Source organism: Dromiciops gliroides, chromosome 1, assembly GCF_019393635.1.
Source record: "Dromiciops gliroides isolate mDroGli1 chromosome 1, mDroGli1.pri, whole genome shotgun sequence".
NCBI lineage: Eukaryota > Metazoa > Chordata > Mammalia > Microbiotheria > Microbiotheriidae > Dromiciops > Dromiciops gliroides.
In genome coordinates this window covers 675,954,546-675,977,539 of record NC_057861.1, presented here as the reverse complement: position 1 = coordinate 675,977,539, position 22,994 = coordinate 675,954,546, and the positions used below count along the sequence as shown (strand labels likewise).

Sequence of the window (22,994 nt, the reverse complement as noted above, 5' to 3'; positions counted from 1 at the left end):
AGTGGACAGAGTGCTGGACTTGGAGTCAAAGAAGGTCCGACTCAGATACCTACTAGCTGTATGTCCCTGAGCAAGTCACTTAACTTCTCTTCATCTTATGCCCTCATCTGTAAAATGGAGATATTAATAGCACCTACCTGCCAGGGGTTTTGTGAGATTATATTTGTAAAGCTGATGCTAGCTATTATCATTATTATTACTGGGGCACTTCACTCAACAGGGGAAGGTCTTATGGAGATCATTGTGGGTAATATCTGACCATTGCCTTCGTTCCTTCACTCTCAGAGACTGGCTGATGCTGCAGAGAGATTCCAGAAGGCCCATCGTTGGCAGGACAACATCAGGGTAAGTAAGAGCTTTGTTACCCCCTAACCTAGGTCGCACTTTTCTGGTCCCCAAACGTTGTCAAAGAAATCTAGTTTCATTTCTTTCCAAGTCCATGAACTAAGGGATAACAAAGCACTGGCAAGCTAAGGCCCTTGTGGAGATCAACATGAATGAATTTCTAGGGAGCACACGTTTTGTCTGAGCACAGATGGGTGCTAGAAAGATGTCTTCGGCAATTAACTGGTGCTCCTGTGCTATTGTGTCCACTGCTAATTCCTGGAGCAGCCCAGAGGAAGGACAAGGCATGTGTGTGCTCTGGGCAAGGTTTGCAAATTGCCTAAACACACACACACACTTGCGGTGTTACTTACTGTCCGTGGAAGGCTTTGTGCCTTTGTGTTTGTTAACACTTGATTTATCACAAAATCAATTCCTACAACCCAGAGTGGAGTTTTTCTACCATTTATTTGTTACTCAAATGTATTCAAACACTCAGATCGGTCTATGATTTCATCCAATTGAGCATCTCCTCCAACAATGTAGGTACAAGCCTACCTTCCCATCCCATGGGACCCATGGCCATGTCCTCCTCTAAGCTTGGCACGTGTGGACCACCCCACATGCTGATGGGGGAGGGGAGGGGTAGAACCTCCCTTGAGTTATCCTGACATCCTAAGGGTGATTATAAAAGGCATTTCTAAAAAGTCATATTAAATAACATTACTTCTTATGCTCCATGCTCGCCCCACCCCAATTCCAGCCTCTTGTACCCTCAGCAGCTAAGCCTTGCCTAAGCTGCAGGCTTGCCTCTGCAGCAAGTCCTTTCTATACAGGTATAGGTTTCTATGCAGGTCTAGGAGGGTTGGACCAGATAGTTCATCCCAGCCTTGCCCCAATGCCCCTACATTCCATATTAGAGGGTCCAAGGGAAATCTTGCCAAAATTGTGACTAGAATCTACCTGTGTTGGAGTCTATGAACCTGCATATCAGGGATTCTGTGTTACCTTGAGATGCCAAAGACCCCATCCAGAGCCAGAGCTGTGGGATTTGCTCCATACAGTGCCCCATATGGTGAGGTTGTTGGTTGTTGTTGTTGTTCATTCACTTCAGTTGTGTCCAAATCTTCATGACCCCTTTGGGGATTTTCTTGGCAAAGATACTGGACAGGTTTGCCATTTCCTTCTCCAGCTCATTTTACAGATGAGGAAACTGAGGCAGGGTTAAGTGACTTGCCCCAGGTCACAAAGCTAATAAATGTCTCAAACTGGATTTGAACTCAGGTCTTCCTGACTCCAGGAAGCAATCTATACTGTGTCATCTATAATTCATGTTCCATTATGTCACACACTCCCTATTCCATACTGGATTACCAATTTACCATCAATCGTTACAAAACAGACACTTAGGTGATGATTCAGATTACAAAAACATTCTTTACTTTACATCTGTATAAAAGAATGTGAGGAGGAGTTAGATCCTGGTACAGTGGGGAAAGTCTCAAATTCAAAGTTGGATGTGTCCCTTAGCATCCTAGCTCCAGAGCTGGGAGGGAACCCATAAGTCATCTAACCTGACCTTAGTTAAGAAAACTGGGGGCAGCTAGGTGGCATAGTGAATAAAGCACTGGCCCTGGATTCAGGAAGACCTGAGTTCATATCCAATCTCAGACACTTGACACTTACTGGCTGTGTAACCCTGGGCAAGTCACTTAACCCCCATTGCCCCCACACACAAAAAAAAAAGAAAAGAAAAGAAAAGAAGAAAAAAAGAAAACTGAAGCTATGGAAGGCTAGTGACAATGTCAAAGGCAGGATTAGAACTCAGATCTTCTAACCCTGGAACCAGTGTTCTTTCCACTGTCCCAGTGGAAATTCTCAGAGAATTTCCCAGAATTGTCTGAGATATTTTTGCATAAGGTTTGAACCACAGGAGGTTGGTTTTATACCTTTATGTTATGGGAAACAGGGGATATAGGGAGAGGGAGTTGTTCTGCCTCATCCAATCTCTATTTAGGAATACCTCTCAGGTGCCATAAGAGCACAAGGCTCTACCTACCTATGCCCCCTGCCCATGTGCCCTCTCCCTCAGGTTGGAGGCTGCCCTTTGGGGGAGGAGAGGGACTAGCAGCAAGACTGCTGTTGTAACAATTGCATTTGACTTTGTAATCAGGGTCCCAGTGAAGCTCTGTGGGGAGTCCTGCAGTTCTACTAGGAAATGGTCTCAAATTATAACAGGAACACAAAAGGGAGACAAAAAACTGTTTTCCTTTCAGGGGCTGGGGGAGGCCGACTTTGTGGAAACCCTATCCCTGGACCCTGCTGAAGACATGGCAGTTTGCTCTATTCACTGATATCCCAGTGGCCAAAAAGCCTCTAAAATAGCCCAGGTCATGCCCAACTTAGAAGAGCTGAGATCCAAAGGTTCATTTGTGAACCAGTTGTTTGGAAGTCGGAGGCCATCTTCCCAATGGAAGTAACAGTGGTTGTGTTCCCAAACTAGACAACATCCCTGGTTCATCTGCAGTCACCACGTTATGGCTGTTTTAATAAGTCTGGCTTCAGCTCTTGGTCCTGGGCAAAAGAAGGAATAGATAGGAAGAGGAGATGGGGATTAAGTGATGGATGGAGCTAAGGAGGAAAATCAAAGGTTCAGAGAAACCTGAAATAATTCACACCAAGGTCTCATGGTCCCTGAACTCTCCTAGAAGTTTGAATCCTAAAAGAGCTTTTGTTCCAAGTCAATCTCTCATTGGAGAAAGGTGATACTCTCTCCCCCCATCTTCAAATTACATTGTATTTACATAATCTGTCAGTCAATCAATAAATATTTATTAGGTGCCTACTATGTGTCAGGTGCTGTGCTAGGGATACAAATATGAAATCTGTTGAAATATTGTATCAAACCAGGAATGAAAGCTTCTGGAGAACAATGTCTTCACATGCCCAGCTCCTAGCACAATCTCTTACACCATTGTAGATCTTTAACAAACACTTATTAAATAGAATTGAATTTCAGGCAGTGGATCAAAAATGGAAATAATGAATTTTGGAAAGTGTAGAAGACAGGCCAGGTCAGCTTGGAAATCACCTCTAAACTAATAATTTTTGTTTGTTTCTCCCTTTACTCCCAGACCTAAAGATACTCTAAAAACTCTTAAAATAAAAAATTGTCTGCAGGAGCTGAAGATTTACTGGCTGGGGTGGGGGGTGGGGGAGGAGAAGGAATGAAATAAGGGAAAGCAGAGAGGAGCCAGAATTGCCCTATATGTGGGCCAATTGTAAAGTGTTAAGTGAGGAGGTGCCTGTGTTGATCTCAACCAGTGGGCTTGGGGGAGCCTGGTGTCCCCCTATTCCCAGCTGAGATTCCTTTCCAGACCCCATTTTTCTGCCCCCTCCCCAGACCTAACCCTTCATAGTATAATAAAAAGAGCCTTAGATTTGGAGTTAGAAAATCGACATTCGATGGTGCAGTGGTTAAAGCACCAGCCCTGGATTCAGGAGTAACTGAGTTCAAATCTGGCCTCAGACACTTGACACTTACTAGCTGTGTGACCCTGGGCAAGTCACTTAACCCCCATTGCCTGCAAAACAAAAACAAAAACAAAACAAAAAGAAAATCGACATTCATGTCCCAACTGTATCTCTTACTCTATATGTGACCTTGAACAAATTTCTTCATCTTCCAAGTTCTCATTTTCCTCATTTGTAAAATCAGGAGGTTGGGATGGATAGATGATTCCCTTCCAACTCCAGACTTTGTGACTAGTATAAATGCCAGTTCCTTCTAAATATCCCAGCAATCAATAGTTCCCGCTAGCTCTTGGCTCTTAAAAATCTACCAGCCCAGGCTCCCAGGGCACCTCCTGCAGGGTCAGGGAAATGTGGGCATTTAAATGACCCCAGGGGCAGCTGGTCCTTATATAAACAGAGAGGCTTAAGAAGAGGAGCTGGGCCACTTGACAAATTAATTCATCCTCTATTAAAGAGCACTGTGAGGGGAGAGAGAGCGAGAGAGCGAGAGAGAGAGAGAGAGAGAGAGAGAGAGAGAGAGAGAGAGAGAGAGAGTTTAGATAAGCCACCATCTCTGCCTTTAGAGAGCTCACAGTTTAGTAGGGGGTTAAGAGACTAATCCAGAGATTCTTAACCTTTTTTGTAGCATTGTCCTCTTTGACAATCTGGTGAAGCCTGTGGACCACTTCTTTGGGGGAAGAGAAGGGAATAAGCATTTATCTAGAACCTACTAGGTATCAGAAACTGTGCTAAAAAAATTTTTTTACATAAATCTTATCTCATTTGATCCTCACAGCAACCCTGAGAGGTAGGCACTATTAATAGTCTCATTTTACAGTTGAAGAAACTGAGGCAAACCAAAATTAAGTGAATTGCCTAGGGTCACACAGCCAGTAAGTTACTGGGGCTAGATTTGAACTGAGGTCTTCCTGACCCCAGGTCCAGTGTTCTATCCAATGTGACACCAGCTGGCTCTCATAACAATCTTTTTAAGTAAACAAAACAAAATGTATAGGATTACAATGGAAAACAATTATATTGAAATACAATTATCTTGTACATGTATAACCTATATCTGATTGCTTACCACCTCAGGGAGGTGGGAGGAGAGGTAGGGAAAGAGGGATAAAATTTAAAACTGAAAGCTTTAAATAAAAATGTATATTTTTTTAGAAAAGAAATACAATTATCAAAAAAAATAATCAAAGTGATGGACCCCAAGTTAAGAACCTCCATGACCTAGCAGCCCAAGCTTTAGGCTTAGATGGATTGGATCTAGTCTTGGGAAACAATCTCCAAAAATGGTATCTCTGCCCCATTTTGGTCCTACCCAGAATCTCCCATGGGAAATCTCCAAATATGGCTTGAATATAGTTCACATCTAGTTCTCCACAGATGTGAGGAAAAGGTTCCCCAATTTCTATTCAGTACCAATATTTTCTCAACAAATAGAAAATGCACCCAAAAAACCACACACTACGTACTTATGGTCACCCATAAACAATTGATATCATTCTCTTCCCTCTCCAGTAAGTCCCACCTTCCCCTCCTCCAGACTCCACACACACACACTCATACACAAGCGCACAGTTTTTCAGACTTAAAGCAGTTCTCTGTGATTTGGCCCCCCCTCAGAATGAAACTAACTTTGGAGCTGTTCTCCCCTGACATTCTAGGGAAGCATACAAGCCTCCAACTTTCTGGTATTACCCTAACAACTTGACTCCTCCAGAGATAAAATTGGAGGGTTTTTTTTCAGGAATTATCTTTCCATTGGTCATCATTGGACCTATACTATCTATAGATCATGGCAGGAGGGAAGGGCAAAGTCCAGGGTTTCCCCCCGCCCCCTAGTCTTAGTTCCTTGAAGCTCTCGCAGCTTCAGAGACCACATGTGCTACTTAACCTTCTTCTCCCCAAGAGGCTGGAGCTGCCCAGGAACTCTTTCCTTCTCTTTCTAGGAGAATAGGTCCCCAAACTCTCCTCCTGACATTGCTCCAGAAAGATGAGAGTTCCTGAATCTTCAGGAACTCTCATCATGGACCACATGGTTTCCCTCTCCATGACTGCCTTATTTACAAATGAGAAGTTACACCATTGCTCTCCATCGCCGAGTTCCAGAATTCTTGAACATAGGGTTGCTAGAGAAGCAAAGCTAGTGCTGCCCAGAAACTCCCCCTTCTCTTGGTAAAGGCTGGGTCCAGTAACTCTCTTCTCAGTGAGAGCACATGCATCTCCTATGTGTCTGCTACAAGACAACCATTAACAGCTCCGGGGAAGGAGGGCATGTATAAACACAGGCTTCTCCCACTTTCCCCATCCCCAAGGTCCTAGTCAGTCTTAGCTCTCTCTGCTGCTCTCAGGTCTGTCTCCCAAAAAGGGGGGGGGGAGACCAACTCTGCAAAGAAGACTGCCATTTATAGGGGCTCAAAACAAAAAGATGGCTCCAGACCCATCAGTACTCAGATCATTGAGAGTGTTACCTGCTTCCATCCTCACAGTGGGCATAAGCACTTCATTGGAATATATAATAAAAATCCCAAAGACTCATCACCCTATAAGCCCATCCAATTAATCAGGGAACTTCTCCAGAAATACCCTTCCAATATCAATGATCACTATACTAGAATATAGAAATATATATAATATAAGTTAAATGCCATGGGAGGGCTCAGAGAGAAGGTTTTTACTGACCAGGGAAGGTCAAGAAAGGATTTGTGGGGGGCAGCTAGGTGGCACAGTGGATGAAGCACCGGCCCTGGATTCAGGAGTACCTGAGTTCAAATTCGGCCTCAGACACTTGACACTTACTAGCTGTGTGACCCTGGGCAAGTCACTTAACCCCCATTGCCCCGCAAAAAAAAAAAAGAAAAAAAGAAATAGAAAGAAAGAAAAGAAAAGACATTGCCCCACCCCCACCAGTGTTATATTAAGGGTGGGACTTTTAGAGGGGGAGGTAACATCCCCAAACCGTGACACTGACAATCTGACTTTATTCTGGAACCTAAGAAAATCCTAAACTACATCAAAAGAATCAGAGTGTTCAAAATAAGGGTTGGATGGATAGGGGCGGTTGGAGGTGAGAGGTAGTAGTTCTCTGGTCCTATGCCTTGATCATACCACAGTGTATAAGACTTGAATGCAAGATAGAGAAGCTTGATCTTTATTTGGAGGTAATAGGGAGCCACTGAAGGTTTTTGAGTAGAGGAGTGATGTGGTCAGATATAGATATATAGATATAGATATAAAAGAAAGATTATTCTCACAATTATTTGAAGGTCTGAATGAAGAGGAGACAGGGAGTAAGGGCAGAAAGATCTATAAGGAAGCTTTTATAATAGTTCAAGTGGGGCAGCTAAGTAGCACAAGGGATAGAACACTAGCCCTGAAATTGGGAGGACCTAAGTTCAAATCTCACCTCAGACACTAGCTGTGTGATCCTGGGCAAGTCACTTAACCCCAATTGCCTTAAACATCTGGAACTATCTCCAGTCATCCTGATATATATATATAGCTTACACCTGGACCCAGATGGATCTGGAGGAGAGACCTTCCTCACTTAAATCCAATTCACTGCAAGTCATGACATCACCCCGATGTCATGGTCCTCTTCGAGAACAAAGGACAAACAACAGTGATGATAACCTATAGTAAAATGTTGACAATGGGAATGAGGAGGAATATAGAGCTCCATTAGACCCTTAGTATTCACGAGCCACTGGGCTGGGAGGTAGGGAGAAGGAGGCTGGATGCCGGTGGTCTTCTAGAACTATCTGGTCCTGAGGAACAGCTCCTTGCCCAAGTAAACATCATCAGGCTGCCAGAGTCCGTGTGAGAAGCTCCTAAAGCCTGAAGGAATCATTCTGTGATTGGAGTTTACTCCCCTGACAGAGAAGCAATTGTCAAGCCAAACAGATGTGAGCGCGTCACTGATCACCACAGAGCATGTGGTGGGGAACTGGAGGGACTACAGGTCTGTGTGCTGGAAGCCCTTTTCCTAAGGAAGGGGAAATGAGCAAGGGTCTTAGACCTTGTGGGGAGGGAGGTTAGACAGAAACAAGATAGTCACAGAGACAATCCCCCCTACCCTGATAAGGGATAAAGAAACAAACACAAAAAGAACTAGAAGGAGGGAAAGACAAAGAACATAGACCGGGGAGGGGGGTCAGGGGGAGAAGAACAGGCAGTTTGGCATAATGGAAAGTACTGGATTAGGAATTACAGGACCTGCATTCAAATTCCGGCTCCCAGGGAAGCTAGGTGGCACAGTGGATAGAGCACTGGCCCTGGAGTCAGGAGGACCTGAGTTCAAATCCGGCCTCAGACACTTAACACTTACTACCTGTGTGACCCTGAGCAAGTCACTTAACCCCAATTGCCTAACCCCCCCCCAAAAAAAAAAAATCCTGGCTCCACTAGTTATCAGATATGGGATCCTGGGCAAGTCACTGTACCTAAGTGTGAATTTCCTCATCTCTAAAAATGATGAACTCCAAGAACTGCCTTGAGCTCCAGATCCCATGATCCCAAGTTACCTTAATGCTGTGTGTGTATATATACCCTGGTTTTCTATTTTTTTTTTTGCGGGGCAATGGGGGTTAAGTGACTTGCCCAGGGTCACACAGCTAGTAAGTGTCAAGTGTCTAAGGCCGGATTTGAACTCAGGTACTCCTGAATCCAGGGCTGGTGCTTTATCCACTGTACCACCTAGCCACCCCAAATATTTATTTATTTATTTATTTGCTTTCTAGTATTTTGTGTGTGTGTGTGTTTGAGGCAATTGGGGTTAAGTGACTTGCCCAGGGTCACACAGCTAGTAAGTGTCAAGGGTCTGAGGCCGGATTTGAACTCAGGTACTCCTGAATCCAGGGCCAGTGCTCTATCCACTGTGCCACCTAGCTGCTACACTGGCTTTCAAGTGTTCTCAAAAGAGACAGAAACAGGAGATAAAACAGACTGGGAGGGGCTGCTAGGGGAAGAACGACTGAGGCAGAGAGAGAGCCAAGGGAAGGACAGAGATGAAGGCAGAAGAAAGCCCAGTGGCATAAGCAGAGAATAGGGAGGGATGCCCCAGGAAAGAACATTCTGCTGCCCTGCCCTCTGCCCAAAGAGGCCCTTAGCCTGACCAGTAGGGTTCTTCTAAAAGCCTTTGCCATCCATGGAAAACATTATATTGGATTTTCAGAGTCTGACTCCAGCTCAGCTGCCTCATCTCTGTTCCCAGGATGATGGACATCAATCCTCTAAGAAGCATGGGCCATACAACCCTTGGCATCTGGGGGGCCCTTCGGCCCTGTTATTTCCCTTCTGAGCTTTGTCAGCAGGACAGCCCTCCCCCTTTACCCCTACCCTAATCTTCCTCCTCTGGGCCCCTGACCCCACCTCACTCTTTCTCAGGGCCCTGAGAGGAGAGGAAACATCACATGGTCAGGACAGTCCTGTATTCATCATTTGGGTTATTTATCCTCAGAGTTAGAGGGGGAGGAAGCTTTGGAAGTTACCAAGTCTAACTCCTTTATTTTACAGATGAGCAAACTGACCCAAAGAAAAAGTGCCTTGTTAAAGATCCTACAAGTAATGAATGCTTCAGCAGACCAGGTTTTCCATTGCCAACCACCCTAAACCAAGTTTCTTTTGAGCCCTCTGGAGCCTTGCCAGGAACCTGGATCATGTTACAAAATCACAATGTCTTATATAGGGAATAGGCCTCCAAGCAGGAAGCCTTCCCTGATACCCACCTGGGATTGTCTTATTCTTCTATCTTCACATGGAACCTTTGCCTGCTGGCCCCTAAAAGTAAAGGTTTGGTATCTCTCCTCCAATAACCCCAAAACACACCTGACCCAGCCTCAGTGGCTGGGGTTTTCCCCTTAGGTCGCTCAAAGAATTTTTTTAATGTTTAAGTTTTGATAATAGTGATGATAATAATATAAATGGAAAGGAAGGAAGCAAGAGAGAGGGGGAGAAAGGAAGGAAGGAAGGAAGGAAAGAAGGAAGGAAGGAAGGAAGGAAGGAAGGAAGGAAGGAAGGAAGGAAGGAAGGAAGGAAGGAAGGAAGGAAGGAAGGAAGGAAGGAAGGAAAAGAGAGAAAGAAAGAAAGAAAGAAAGAAAAACATGAATGTGCTATATTATTACATGTGGTATATTATAATGCCCATGCTTATTCTCAGAGAATAACAGCACAGTACAGGAGAAAGAGCGTTGATTGTAGAGCCATAGAATCTGGGTTCAAATCCTACTTCTAAAGCTTACTGCCTGTGTAGAGTTGAACAAATCACTCAGCCTCCCTGAAGCCCAGTTTCCTCATCTGTAAAATGATGGAGTTGACTTAGGTGGTCTCTGAGGTTCCGTCCAGCTCTGGATCTCTGACCCTTACTACACATGACCTGCTAAGCCTTCTTCCTTTCTATGCCGAGGTGGAGGGGCTATGGGTGTAGAACACTGCCTATACTGTCAGGCTTGTGGATGGGCTGATTCTCTTTGTTGGAATGCTTTCTCACCTCTACCCCCCCCACACCTTTATTTTCCAATTCTTTGTTACAAGGGACTCTTCACCGGGTGCAGGCAAGAGAAGGGATACATTTAGAAACAATAGCTATCAATAAAATTAATTTTAGAAATAGGTTCTGCTTGTACTCAAAGGAAAGAAGACAAAAGGAAGCAAACAGGATTATCATAACATATTAGAATTCTGCATGAAAGGGACCGTAAAACATGAAATGTCAAAGCTGGGAGGAACTTTGCAGGAGACCTAGGAAAGACAACCCAGAACATCAAAGCTAGAGGGACCTGATGACATGGGACACCTAGAGAATCCTGTCCTCCAAGGTCCAAGCAGTGGAGACTCATGGGGAAGGAGATAGTTCAGATGAAGAAGACAGCATCCTTCCCCACAAGGGAGAGCAATGACCAATCCAAGTAGGTTTAATCACCCTCCTTTGCACCACACATCCAATCAGTTGCCAAATCACATCATTTCCACTTCACTCTGCTCACATGACCACCACCCTAGTTTAGGCTCTGATCACCTCTTACCTGAATAGTAGCTTCCAAATTGGTCTCCCTGCCTAAAGTCTCTCTCTTCTCTAATTCATCTTCCTCCTAGCTGACAAAGCAATTTTCCTGAAATGAAATCTGTCCATGTCACTCTCCTACTCAATAAACTTCAATGGCTGCCTATTGCCTTTAGCATCAAACATAATAATTCCTTTACGCTTTGGTCCCAACCTACCTTCTCTGACCTCTATTATCTATTACTCCCTTTCCCCTGCAGTCTATACTGTGTGGTCAACCTGGCTTTCTCAGTGTTCTTCACACAACAGTGTATCTCCTGTCTCCCTCTGCAATAATGACCCTTTATGCATGGGATACACTCCCACCTCACCTTTGCTTCTTGGAATCCCTGGTTTCCTCCAAAACACTGCTCCATCTACACCTTCTATGGGGAGCCTTTCTCCCATTGCTAAAGAAAATTTACTTTGGGGGCAGCTAGGTAGTGCAGTGAATAAAGCACTGGCCCTGGATTCAGAAGAACCTGAGTTCAAATCCAGCCTCAGACACTTGACACTTTTGTTTGTTTGTTTGGGGGGGGGGGGTTTTGCAAGGCAATGGGAGTTAAGTGACTTGCCCAGGGTCACACAGCTAGTAAGTGTCAAGTGTCTGAGGCCGGATTTGAACTCAGGTCCTCCTGACTCTAGGGCCAGTCCTCTATCCACTGCGCCACCTAGCTGCCCCAACACTTGACACTTACTAGTTGTGTGGCCCTGGGCAAATTACTTAACCCTCATTGCCCCAGAAAAAAAAAATTATTTTGTCTTTATTTTGCCTGACTTTTGAATGTCTTTGCTTATGTTCAATAGAATGTAAGCTCCTTGAGGGTGGTCACTTTTATTATGAGAACTTCACTTTTATTTTTGTATCCCCGGTGTTTAACACAGTGCCTGGCACAGAGTAGGTTGGGAAAGTGTGCTGATTGGTTGATTGATTGATTGATTAAACTGTTTTAGAGTAGGCAAAAAAACCAAATTCATTGATTTATTCCTCACAGATCTCTTGGGGACCATCTGTTTGGGGAACCAAGCTTACACATGCATGTATAAGCTTGGGTCCCCAAGAGATCTGTATGTGTGTGTACACAACCACACACACACACACACACACTAGCAGGGCAAGCATGAGAAATATGACTTATTCAGGGCTGTGGGAGGTCAGAGAAGGAAGAGATCCCTGTGGGCTAGAAAAAAATCACAAAAGACTCCCCAAAGGAGGTGGCATTTTAGCTGGACCGTGAACAATGGCTAAGGTTTAGAGAAGCAGAGAAGAGCCTTCCAGGTGGGGAGATGAAGGTGAATGAAAGTCTAAAGACAGTGTGGGATGCACAGATGTCCCCAGGGCCAGAGGGATCCTAGCCCCTAGTTCCAGCAACCACTTTCAGCCCCCCTCATTTAGGTGAGGTAGAGACTTAAAGCCAAGCTCTGCGCAAAGAACCCCTCCCCACCATCCCTGCCTGGAGTGCACTCGACTGCTCTGATGAGCTCCTCAAGATCCCTCCCAAACCAGAAAGAGCAGTGACAACCTCAATACAAAATGATTTGTGCTCATAATGTCGTGTGGGGGATTTCTGTGGCTTCTGCTGATACATTATTCTTCTGGATTTTTGCTTTTCTCTATCATGTCCCATCAAAGCATTCTCAGCCAACTCAGTCCTCAATCCAGTCCCACCCTGCTGTCCCTCCCCATAACCCCAAACCAAGCCTCAGGGCCCAAGCCTGGTTACAAGCCTGGGACAAGAGAGTGCAGATCAATCAGTGCTTGGACATCCCATTCCTGTTACTTAACATCCAATTGCAGAATACTGTATCTAGGATCAAATCCCAGCTTTGTTATATATCCTACTTGTAGCACCTTAAGCAAGGTGTCTAACCCCTCTGAGCCTCAGTATCCCCATTTGTAATATGAGGAGTCCGGACCAGGTGATGTCAACAGTCCCTTCCAGTTCTAAAGGCCCTTCCTTCTCTCTGATTCCGTGGTGAATTGGGTCTGCATGCACATTTATCGGTGTCTGAATGTGCACATCCATAGCCACATAAATATGCTGGTGTCTCTCTTTGTGCATGCCTTTGCATATCTTTCTGTGTGTATTTGTAGGCTTTTTTCTAGTCTGCGTGTATGTATGTGGCTGTGTCTTGTTGTTCATGTCTGTGTGTCTCTGGCCGTGTCTGGGCAGGGTGGAGATGAGAGTGAGTGTGACATAAGTGGCCCTTTCATGGGAATGTTGCTGGCGGCAGGATGAGATCTGGTCTGTGCCTCATCATCATGTTTCCCTGGAGATCCGGGGAGCAAGTGAGAGCGGGATTGACTATGGCAGACTTGGTAGGGGGCAAGCGGTCATGGCCAGGACTGCAGACTTCAGCCCCAACCATCTGCTGATTGCCTGTCTGGCTTGCCCAGAGGTCTCTGGCTGCCTGCCGGCCTAGACTCCCATTCTGTATGGATGGCCCACTCCTCTTCCCTTGGGAGAGGGCTTCCACTTGCCCACAACCTCCTTCCTCCCTGCCCGAGTTTTGCTTAGTGCCACCAGAGCTTGGGACTAAGGGCCGGCTCTGCTGCCAGGCCAATGGCAGCAGCTGCCAAGGCTTCCCACAACGCATTAGCAGAAATAGCGGGGCCATTAACTCTCCGAGCCAGGCTCGGAAGCTGCAGATGGGCTGCTGGGAAAGCTGGGGGGAGGGGGAGAGAATGGAGCACAGGTGGGCAATGGGGGGCCAGCTAGAGGCTGCCTCCAGCCAGCCCTAGTACATCCATTTCTTCCAGAGTGGCAGGAGCTGGGGTGGGAGGGACTCTCTCCCAGCCTCCCAGCAACACACCCCTCTCCACTCCCCACCTTAACACTATGACCTTAGCTGTGTCCTTTCAAGAACTGGGGTTTAAAGAGCCAAGCTCCTCAGAGCTGGAAGAAGTCTCCTGTCCGCCCTATACTACTGGCACCTGAATATGAATCTAGACGACAGTCTCCTCCCCCACTCCACCCCCAAACTCCCTTCTACCTTCTGTTCGAAGACCTCCAGCAACAGGATGCTCACTACTCCTCAAAGCATCCCATTCACTCTCTTTTGGACAGCTCTAGTCACTGGCATGCCTCTCTTTCTATTGAGCTGAAAGGCTAAGACCAAGAGTTAATGTCTGTTCTTCAACTGAGTCAAACTCTGCTCCCTGGCTCCTGCTCCCAGTTCTGCCTCAGGAGTGAGCAGAACAAAGCTAATCCCTTTTCCATGTGACAGACAGAAAGGCCCTGGTAGGATTTACCCTAAGTTTTCTTTTATCCAGACTTAGCATCTCCTGTTCCTTCAGCCTATCCTCACATGACACAGCCTCCAGTCCTCACACCAGCCTTGCTGCCACTGTCCTGTTTGTCCATGTTCTTCCTAAAATGTGGTATCCAGAATTAAACAAGATCAACAGGTGGGGTCTGACCAAATCCTAGGACCACATGACTTCTGCCTCTCATTCTGATTTTTGGTTTGGGGTTTTTTTTGTTTTTGTGGGGCAATGGGGGCTAAGAGACTTGCCCAGGGTCACACAGCTAGTAAGTGTCAAGTGTCTGAGGCTGGATTTGAACTCAGGTCCTCCTGACTCCAGGGCCAGTGCTTTGTCCACTTCGCCACCTAGCTGCCCTCCGCCTCTCATTCTGAACCCCAAGCCTCTCTTACTGGGTCCTTCCCTCTCCTCTTAAAAGTCTCACCATTAGTGAAGAACCAGTGGGGACACATGGTCTCCAGAGGGCTCCTGTGATACCTAGGGTTGAAAACACATAATTTAAGTGGCTCTGTATCCATGAAATAAGTTGTAACTTGAGAAGGCGCAAAAGAGTCTGGCCCATAGGGATGAGATCTGGGAACAGGAAAGTTTCAAACTGCAGAGGGGTCAACAGGAACAATTCCTCATTGGGGGTGGGGACAGAGGAACAGTATGACAAGCCCAGGTACAAGGAAGCAGTGGTCAGCACCAAAAACCCTACTTCTCGACTTTAGAAACCCAGTGTCAGCATGGAAGGGAAGATTCTCATTCCTGATCTGCTACTTACTGGCGTGTGATCTTTGGCAAGTTCCTTTCTCTCTCTAGACCTCAGTTTCCTCATCTGTAAAATTGGAGAGGGGTGTGACCTCTTAAATACCTTCTAACTCTAAATCCTCTAAGGACTTTCCCCACCCTCATCCTTGGGTCTCCCATCAGTAAAATGGAAAGCTTGGACCAGTTGATTTCTGATATCTCTGAGTTCTGATCATCTATAACTTGCCCAAGGTTACAAAGTAAGTTAGTGGCTGAACCAGTATTAGAACCCAGATCTTCTGCCTTCCAATCCAAGCCTCTTTTTCCCTACACAGTCCCTTGACCTAATTTCCATGCAGAGGAGGTAGAGGGGGCTTGATAGCTGCAGCCCTGTACTAACCTACCAGGCTCTGCTGAACATTGGTAGGACAGCTGGGTTCTGGAGTAAGGGCAATAATCCTTGTTAGAGGGACCTGGCCCTCAGACCAGCACTTCCCACAGATGGGCGACAGGTGCAGAATGTACCAATAATAATTTAGGGCAGAGGATGATGGCGGCCTTGCTGACTGCCTCCTCCCGCTGCCAGCCCCTGGCCACTCAAGGACCATTCAGCTTCAGCCAGCAATTTCAGAAACAGAGGCGGTGTGCCTGGGTGGAGCAGTCTAAGAGAGGATCTGTGAGCTACCACAATCATGGGAAGTGGGAGAAACTCCAAAGAGAGTCCTCCCTGCATCAATCCTTCCCCAACCCACATACTGGGGACTGAAGTCAGAATTCTATGCTGGTCACTGAAGGAGAAACACCCCTCCACGCTTCCTGTCCCTCTTCCTTTGGGGTCTGACTCCCTTCCTTACATTCCAACATTATATCTAAGTTAAGACAAAATGGAGAGCAGCTAGGTGGAGCAATGGATAAAGCACCGGTCCTGGATTCAGGAGGACCTGAATTCAAATATGGCCTCAGACACTTGACACTTACTAGCTGTGTGAACTTTGGCAAGTCACTTAACCCTCATTGCCCCACAAAAAAAAAAAAAAGACAAGATGGAGGAATCAGTACTTTTGAGATACTTTTCCCATTGCATTTCATCAAATGACAATCAACAAGCATTTAACATATGTTTGCCAATGTAAAGCCTCCTCATTTCCACCTCCATTTTGTAGATGAAATACTAAGGTTTCACCAAACCTTATTAGTGATCAGAAAATGGAAGGGGCAACTAGGTGGCGCAGTGGATAGAGCACTGGCCCTGGAGTCAGGAGTACCTGAGTTCAAATCTGGCCTCAGACACTTAACACTTACTAGCTGTGTGACCCTGGGCAAGTCACTTAAACCCAATTGCCTCACTAAAAAAAAAAAATGGAGATAGTTCCTAGTACATAGTAGGCACTTAATAAATGTTGACTGAGCCACACAACAACCCTGTATGGTAGATAATATGGATACTATTATTCCCATTTCACAGATGACAAAACTGAGACACTAGACATAAAAGAAAAAAGTGAATCGATCCTTGTCCTCATGGAGCTTAGAATCTAGCTAGGGGGAGTGAACATGTTCAGAAATCTAATCAAAAGAAATACAAGATAATTAATTTCATGGGAAAGGCATTAACAGCCCTGGGAATCAGTAAGATCCACATGTAGAAGGCAGCATTTGAAGCAATCCTTAAAAGCTGGACTACCCAAGAGGCAGAAGGGAGAGGGGAGAACATTTCAGGCATGGGGGGAAGACGATGCAAAAAGAAATGTGTACACTAATACGGATCCTACCCACTTTCCACCCATCTGGCAAATGAGGAAAACCAAGGCAAGGAAATGTTTCACCTAATCTCCTCAGTGATCAGAGAAGGGAAGCAAGGCAGGGAGACCTAGTGACATGGTCTCTCTAAGGCCTTGGCTGATGCTTCCAAATTTCTGTTCAGAAACAGTTCTGAGGCTCCCATTAGACCTATTAGGAATCTTTATCACTGCTGATGGCCTCCCAGAATAAATGGGGCTGGAGGGGTGCCTATAATATACTTTAAAAGGGCCTGGCTATCCCGACCCCCATTTCCACCTGAAGCTTTTCCCTTTGCAGTCCAACTGTTATCCAACAAGGGATGAGCCCCCTCCCCCATCCTTCCCCCTACATGGATATCCACTAATTTTCAATCTCGGCTTATCAGCTCTAGGCTAAAATATTAATTTTGAAATGAAGAAAGCAAAAGAACTATCCCTTTCAAGTCTCCTCTGCAGGAAAGGATGGATGAGACTGGCAAGCAGAGAGTCAGGTTTCCATTAAATCCCTGTGCACATCTTCCTGCATCTCTTCCCCTTCCCCCAAGGATGCGCATGGGGTGGAGACCCAAGGAACTGACTAGGGAAAGAGACTCTGGCAAGGGGAGCCTATAGTTACTCTGGGCCTGACTTCCAGGGATAGGGACTGATTGGTTTGGGGTGAATGGTCCATCCCATTACCATCCTGCCATGTCCAAAACAGAGAGAGAGTATGACCCTGGGCAAGTCACTTAACCCTCATTGCCCTGCAGAGAGAGCAAGAGCGAGTTGAGTTTTCCTATTAGGAAAATGAACTTCTGGAAAGTTGGTGGTCTTTGATTCAAGCTAGTCTGTCAATTCCATTTGGGGGCGGGGGGGGGGGGTTAAGTTAAGTGACTTGCCCAGGGTCACACAGCTAGTAAGTGTCAAGGGTCTGAGTCCAGATTTGAACTCAGGTCCTCCTGACTCCAGGGCTGGTGTTCTATCTGCTATGCCACCTAGCTGCCCCATGTGTCAATTCCATTTTATAAATTTTAAAAGGGGGGGGCGGCTAGGTGGCACAGTGGATAAAGCACCGGCCCTGGATTCAGGAGTACCTGAGTTCAAATCCGGCCTCAGACACTTGACACTTACTAGCTGTGTGACCCTGGGCAAGTCACTTAACCCCAGTTGCCCCACAAACAAAACAAAAACAAAACAAAAAGCTAAAATGATTCAAAAAAATTTTAAAAGGAAGGGAGCCCTCTCTGGATGTGGTGGAAAGATCCCTAGATCTGGTATCAGAAGAGCTAGGTTTGAATCCAAGATCCAAGGTCTCCCGTTTCCAAACTGTGTCCAAACTTGAGTGAATTCCTTCCCCTCTCTGAGTTTTAGTACAATGAGACAGTTGGCCCAAATAACCAATCACTCAGGCCCCTTCCAACCCTAAATTCTCTCATTCATAATGGTGATATGCAGTGGTTCTGATAATTTAAAAACCGTGAAAAAATTGTCAATGACTTTGAGACAAATTATATGTTCATTTGTGTTTTTGTGTGCGTTTTTTTTTTCAGCAACAGATTACAGCTTTCTCATTTAGCCTGGCTCAGACTCAGTAAAACACACTCACTCTGACAATAGGGGAAATGGGGAAGATCCAGAAGGATTTTGGGAGGCCTGAGGAGCTGGCCTGGGATCAAACATGAACCACAGATAATGTATGAAGCAGATGCTCAAAAGAGTTATCTCCAGTGAAAGTAGAAAAGAGGGGACACTTGGCCTTATCTTTCCTCGCCCCTTCTTTAGTTGCTAAATTACAAAGGTTAAGTAACTTGTCAAGAGTCACTCAACTAGTGTCAAGTGTCTGAAGCTGGATTTGAACTCAGGTCCACCTGAATCCAGGGCTGGTGCTTTATCCACTGTGCCACCTAACTGCCCCCTTTTTCTTTTTTCTTTTTTCTTTTTCTTTTTTTTTTTGGTGGGGCAATGTGGGTTAAGTGACTTGCCCAGGGTCACACAGCTAGTAAGTGTCAAGTGTCTGAGGCCAGACTTGAACTCAGGTCCTCCTGAATCCAGGGTCGGTGTTTTATCCACTGCACCACCTAGCTGTCCACAAAGGTCCTTTCTTAACCAGACCTTTCCCCTCCACTGAGGACTGACCACACAAAAAATAGATTTCTCTCCACCATCTTATCTGGGAGAAGAGTTGCTAACTATAGGCATGAGCATGCAGCAGTAACTCTTGAAACCCCCAGTGTCCAGAGCGTCTGAATATACTGGGAAAGCCCAAAATAACAGCCATGCCTAAGAGCAGGAGGATGGATCTGCTCACCTCTCATATGTGGAGACAAAGGGTTAGGGGGATAAAGTAAGCAGTCAGCCACATGAACCACAGAACTTGGGCACTGTGACCCTACAATGAAACTGAGTAGCAGAAGAATTGGGGGATTGGGGAACTAGGCACTCAGATCATAGGAGGCCTGACCCAAAGCCACAAGTGAAGAAGATGAAGTTGCCCCCATTCCTATTTCTTCCAGGGACCATGGGGTGCGGGGAGGGAGAAAGAGAGAGAGAGAGAGAGAGAGAGAGAGAGAAACAGAGACAGAGACAAAGACAAAGAGAGAGAGAAAGTTAACCCCTACCTTCAGCACCTAGAAGCCCTACATAGAAGACCTTTAAAATATTACTTTTTATAAGCCATTTTCTGATTCATGAAATGTTTATTACTGTTGCTTTTGTTGGTGACTTTCTCCCCCAATGCACATACATACATGTATACATGTGCACAACACAACAATCCACCCAAACTAAAAATGTCCATCTGTGAAACAAAACCTTCAGCTCCTTCTGCAATTCTGTAGTCCCTGACCCTACCCTCCCTCGTCTCTTCTGTGTCCTCTAGGCTTCCTGCATACATGTGACCACATACAGGTGTGTTTATGTGTATTTGCATATCTATTCAAACCCTCTTGTGGTTTTTTGCACATGTGTATATTTTATTATTTATGTGCATATGTATATTTATTTACATGATGGTGGGGCAGGTCACAGGTATGTGTTTGGAGAATGAGTTTCCATCTGCTGCATTGGTTTAGCAAAATTGCAATGAAGAGTAACAGATGAGCACCATGTGTGCGTCCATAGGGGGGCCAGACCAGCAGACTCTGCTGGCAGACGGCCCCATTTCACCCCCATGTTCCATCAACTCCATTAACAGGAATTCCTGATAGAAGTTCCATTCACCATACATTCAGTTCCCCATTTCCATCTCCCTTGTGTGTCTGTCTGTCTGTCTTTCTCTCTGCCTTTATTATGCCAATGTCTCTTTATGTACTTTCTCTTTATGTTCCTATCTCTCATGTACCTCTGTCTCTGTATCCACCTTGTCCTTGCTGTCTCTTGGCCTCACAGTCTCCCACAGTCTCTCTGTGTTTCTCTGTCTCTGCCCCTATCCCACTCCTTCCTTAAGCTCTGCCTCTCCCCTCAGTCCATTGGGCAGTTTGTATGATCCCTCCCTCTGAAGTCCTTTCCCTCATGACTAGAGATAGACAAGGCAGGGTGATGCTAGAAAGACAGAGACGGCCACTGTCTTATCTGATGGCTGATCTTTCATGGGAGCTTTGGGTATGATTGACAGCCTGGTCCTACCTCGAACAGGTAACTACTCAATGCAGTTGTCATTCCTGGCGGAGGCAGGAGTTTCATGTCAGAAAGTGTGGAAGCCTAGTTCTTTCTTCAGCTCCTCATAATAACACAAAGTCACAAGGATCTTGTGACAAGGAGGACAAGACACACCTTCCCAGAATCAGGGAGACAGACTGACCTTCAATAGGCAAAATCTTTCAAAGATATCCTTGAAAATGAAGTCTTCTGGAATTCTTATGATTTAGGAGGAGACCAGTGTAACTGATAAGTGAGACTTATGACTGCTTGGCCCCACAGTAAAGGCTTGGAGTGGACATTCTGCATACATTAGAGAAATCAGGTGATTCAGCACCATGGCCAGCAGTCATCCTGTAGCTGTGGCCTTTGCAGGACCTCCTGCTGTCAAGCCTAAAAGGATGTGATTTTTCAAAAAGAAGAGAACTAAGGAAGTAAGCAGTTAATCTTAACTGGATTTATTTTCATGAATAGATAAGAATCCGTGGAATCTAAGCTCCCTGAGGGCAAGGACTTATTGTTTTGTTTATAGCCTCACCTAAACTTGGCTGCTTTCACCCTAGACCCTCAATGAATTTAGGTGGAATTAAATTTATTACTTGTATGGTTACCCCCATTAACTGTATGCGAGTCACTGCTGTTAAAGTGTTTGTACAGGGTTTAAGTATAATAAATAGGCCCTTTGAAATCTTGTCTGCTGAGCTGTGGGATCTGTCCTCTGAGATGAGCTCTGGTCTATAGCTCTGGATCTGGACTGAGGGATGGGTTCTGGACAGGAATCATGACTCTAGAAAAATCTCTGAGCCCTGGACCAGGCAGAGAATGGAGCTGTCAGGCTGAGGGACAGCAGAATTGGTGGTAACCAACCTGGAGGCTGCTCAGAGTTCATGGGTTTTGTATCATTGCCCTTGTCCTTGTAAAAGGTTTACCTAAAAAGTTAGAAAATAAAATCAAATACACTAATTTGCAGTCATCTCACCATTTCCAGCCCTGTTTTCATTACAGAGGGAAAGTGCATCAGAGCCGTGTTTATAACCCCCTTTTAGATAACAAATCACATTTTCTTTTTGCCAGAGAGTGTGTAGAATTGATATTTTTCCCCTCGGTTTAATGGGTTTGTGTGTTCAGGAATGATCTTCATCAACCGAGACTCTTGATTGTGTTTGATGTAATGTCAGCTTTCATTATGCTCTCCGATCCCAACCAGGATAAGAATACCTACTGGCTGTACATCCTAGTTCCAGCCCGGCCCTGAGCCTAGCCCTAACCCTAGTCATGGAAATAACCATAACCCAAACCCAGTCCAAGACCCTTCACCCTGGTCTCAAGCCCAGATAGGAGCCAAGCCCCAACCCAAATATGAACCTAGCTCCAGTCCTGCCCAACCCCAAAAGAAAGCTTGTCATTAACTCCAACCTCTGCCTAGACTTAACTGGAGTTGAGTGTAAGAATGGTACTTAGTACCACTTCTGGTCCGAGCCTTATCCCCACCCTAGCCTTAAAGCTGATACTAAGCCCTAATAATAACACTAACGCCTCAGCTCTGATCAAAGTCCAAACCCAAAGCTGGACCTCAGCCCTAGCTCTGACCCCAAGTCTGCACAAGACCTCATCCCTAATTTTCATCCTAACTCTAACTCTAACCAAGACCCTGACTAACTCAACAACACTGACCAAGCACCAGCCCCAGCCCTAACTGACCCCAATTTCTATCCATACTCTCAAACTGGTCCCAGCACAACCTTCACCCATGTCCCAGCCCCCAGACCTAGCCTTTATGTTCTCCAGGAGCAGAAGAGAGCCAAGTTCAGGCTAGTAATTCCCTCATTTGAACACAGGTAAATGACACTCATGCCCTTAGCCTGGCTTCCTTGGGATGGGTGCCCCTTAACCCCAGCCAAAGACCTCAAGGAAAGTCGAAATTACTATATCCCTCATACACCTCCTCCTGGCAAGGTCAGAAAGCTAGCAATTGGTCTTGATCCCAGCCCGAGCAGCCCTAGGGAAGAGGTATAGTTACAGCTGAGCAAACAGTGATTTCTCAAAGCAAACAGCCACAGGACCTAAAGCAGTGGAAGGCAATAGGCTTAGAGGTAACAACTCATGAGCATAAGAGCTGAAAAGGAGTTTAGATATCATCTAACCCAACTCCCTCTTTACAGAGAAGAAAATTATGGCCCAAAATAGGCAAGGGACTTGAACAACATCACACAGTGAATGAGTAGCAGATCTGTAATTGGAACTCAAAAAAGGCAGTGTGACATAATGGAAAGAGACCTGAATAAGGAGTCAGGGGACCTGACTTCTAATCTTAGCTCTATGACCTTGAGTGAGTCACTTAGCTTCTTTGAGACTATTTCCTCTCTAAAATGAAAGAGCTGAACCCCATGATCTCTAAGGTCTCTTCCTGTTCAAAAGCCACACTAAGAACAGCTAGGTGGCGCAGTGGATAGAGCACCAGCCCTGGAGTCAGGAAGACCTGAGTTCAAATCCGACCTCAGACACTTAACACTTACTAGCTGTGTGACCCTGGGCAAGTCACTTAACCCCAATTGCCTCACCAAAAAATAAAAATAAAAAAAAATTTTTAATAGAAACCTGTTTTGGAGGAAGATGGTTATACAGCCAGTGATTAAGTAAGATTGTGAGTGGAACCCATTGGAAAAAGGCAATCGAGAGAATGTCAGTAACTACCCATATGCCTATTTTCCCT

At 45.6% G+C, this 22,994-nt stretch overlaps 1 protein-coding gene across 2 annotated transcripts in view; it reads left to right on the top strand.

Moving 5' to 3' along the window:
• The window catches only part of CACNA2D2 (calcium voltage-gated channel auxiliary subunit alpha2delta 2), a 452,102-nt gene that overhangs the window by 365,123 nt on the left and 63,985 nt on the right, over nt 1-22,994 (top strand). For both annotated transcript variants that reach the window (XM_043967809.1, XM_043967800.1), the window contains exon 4: nt 286-345. In XM_043967809.1, the coding sequence (XP_043823744.1) occupies nt 286-345 (60 nt within the window). The remainder of the gene's footprint in view (nt 1-285; nt 346-22,994) is intronic.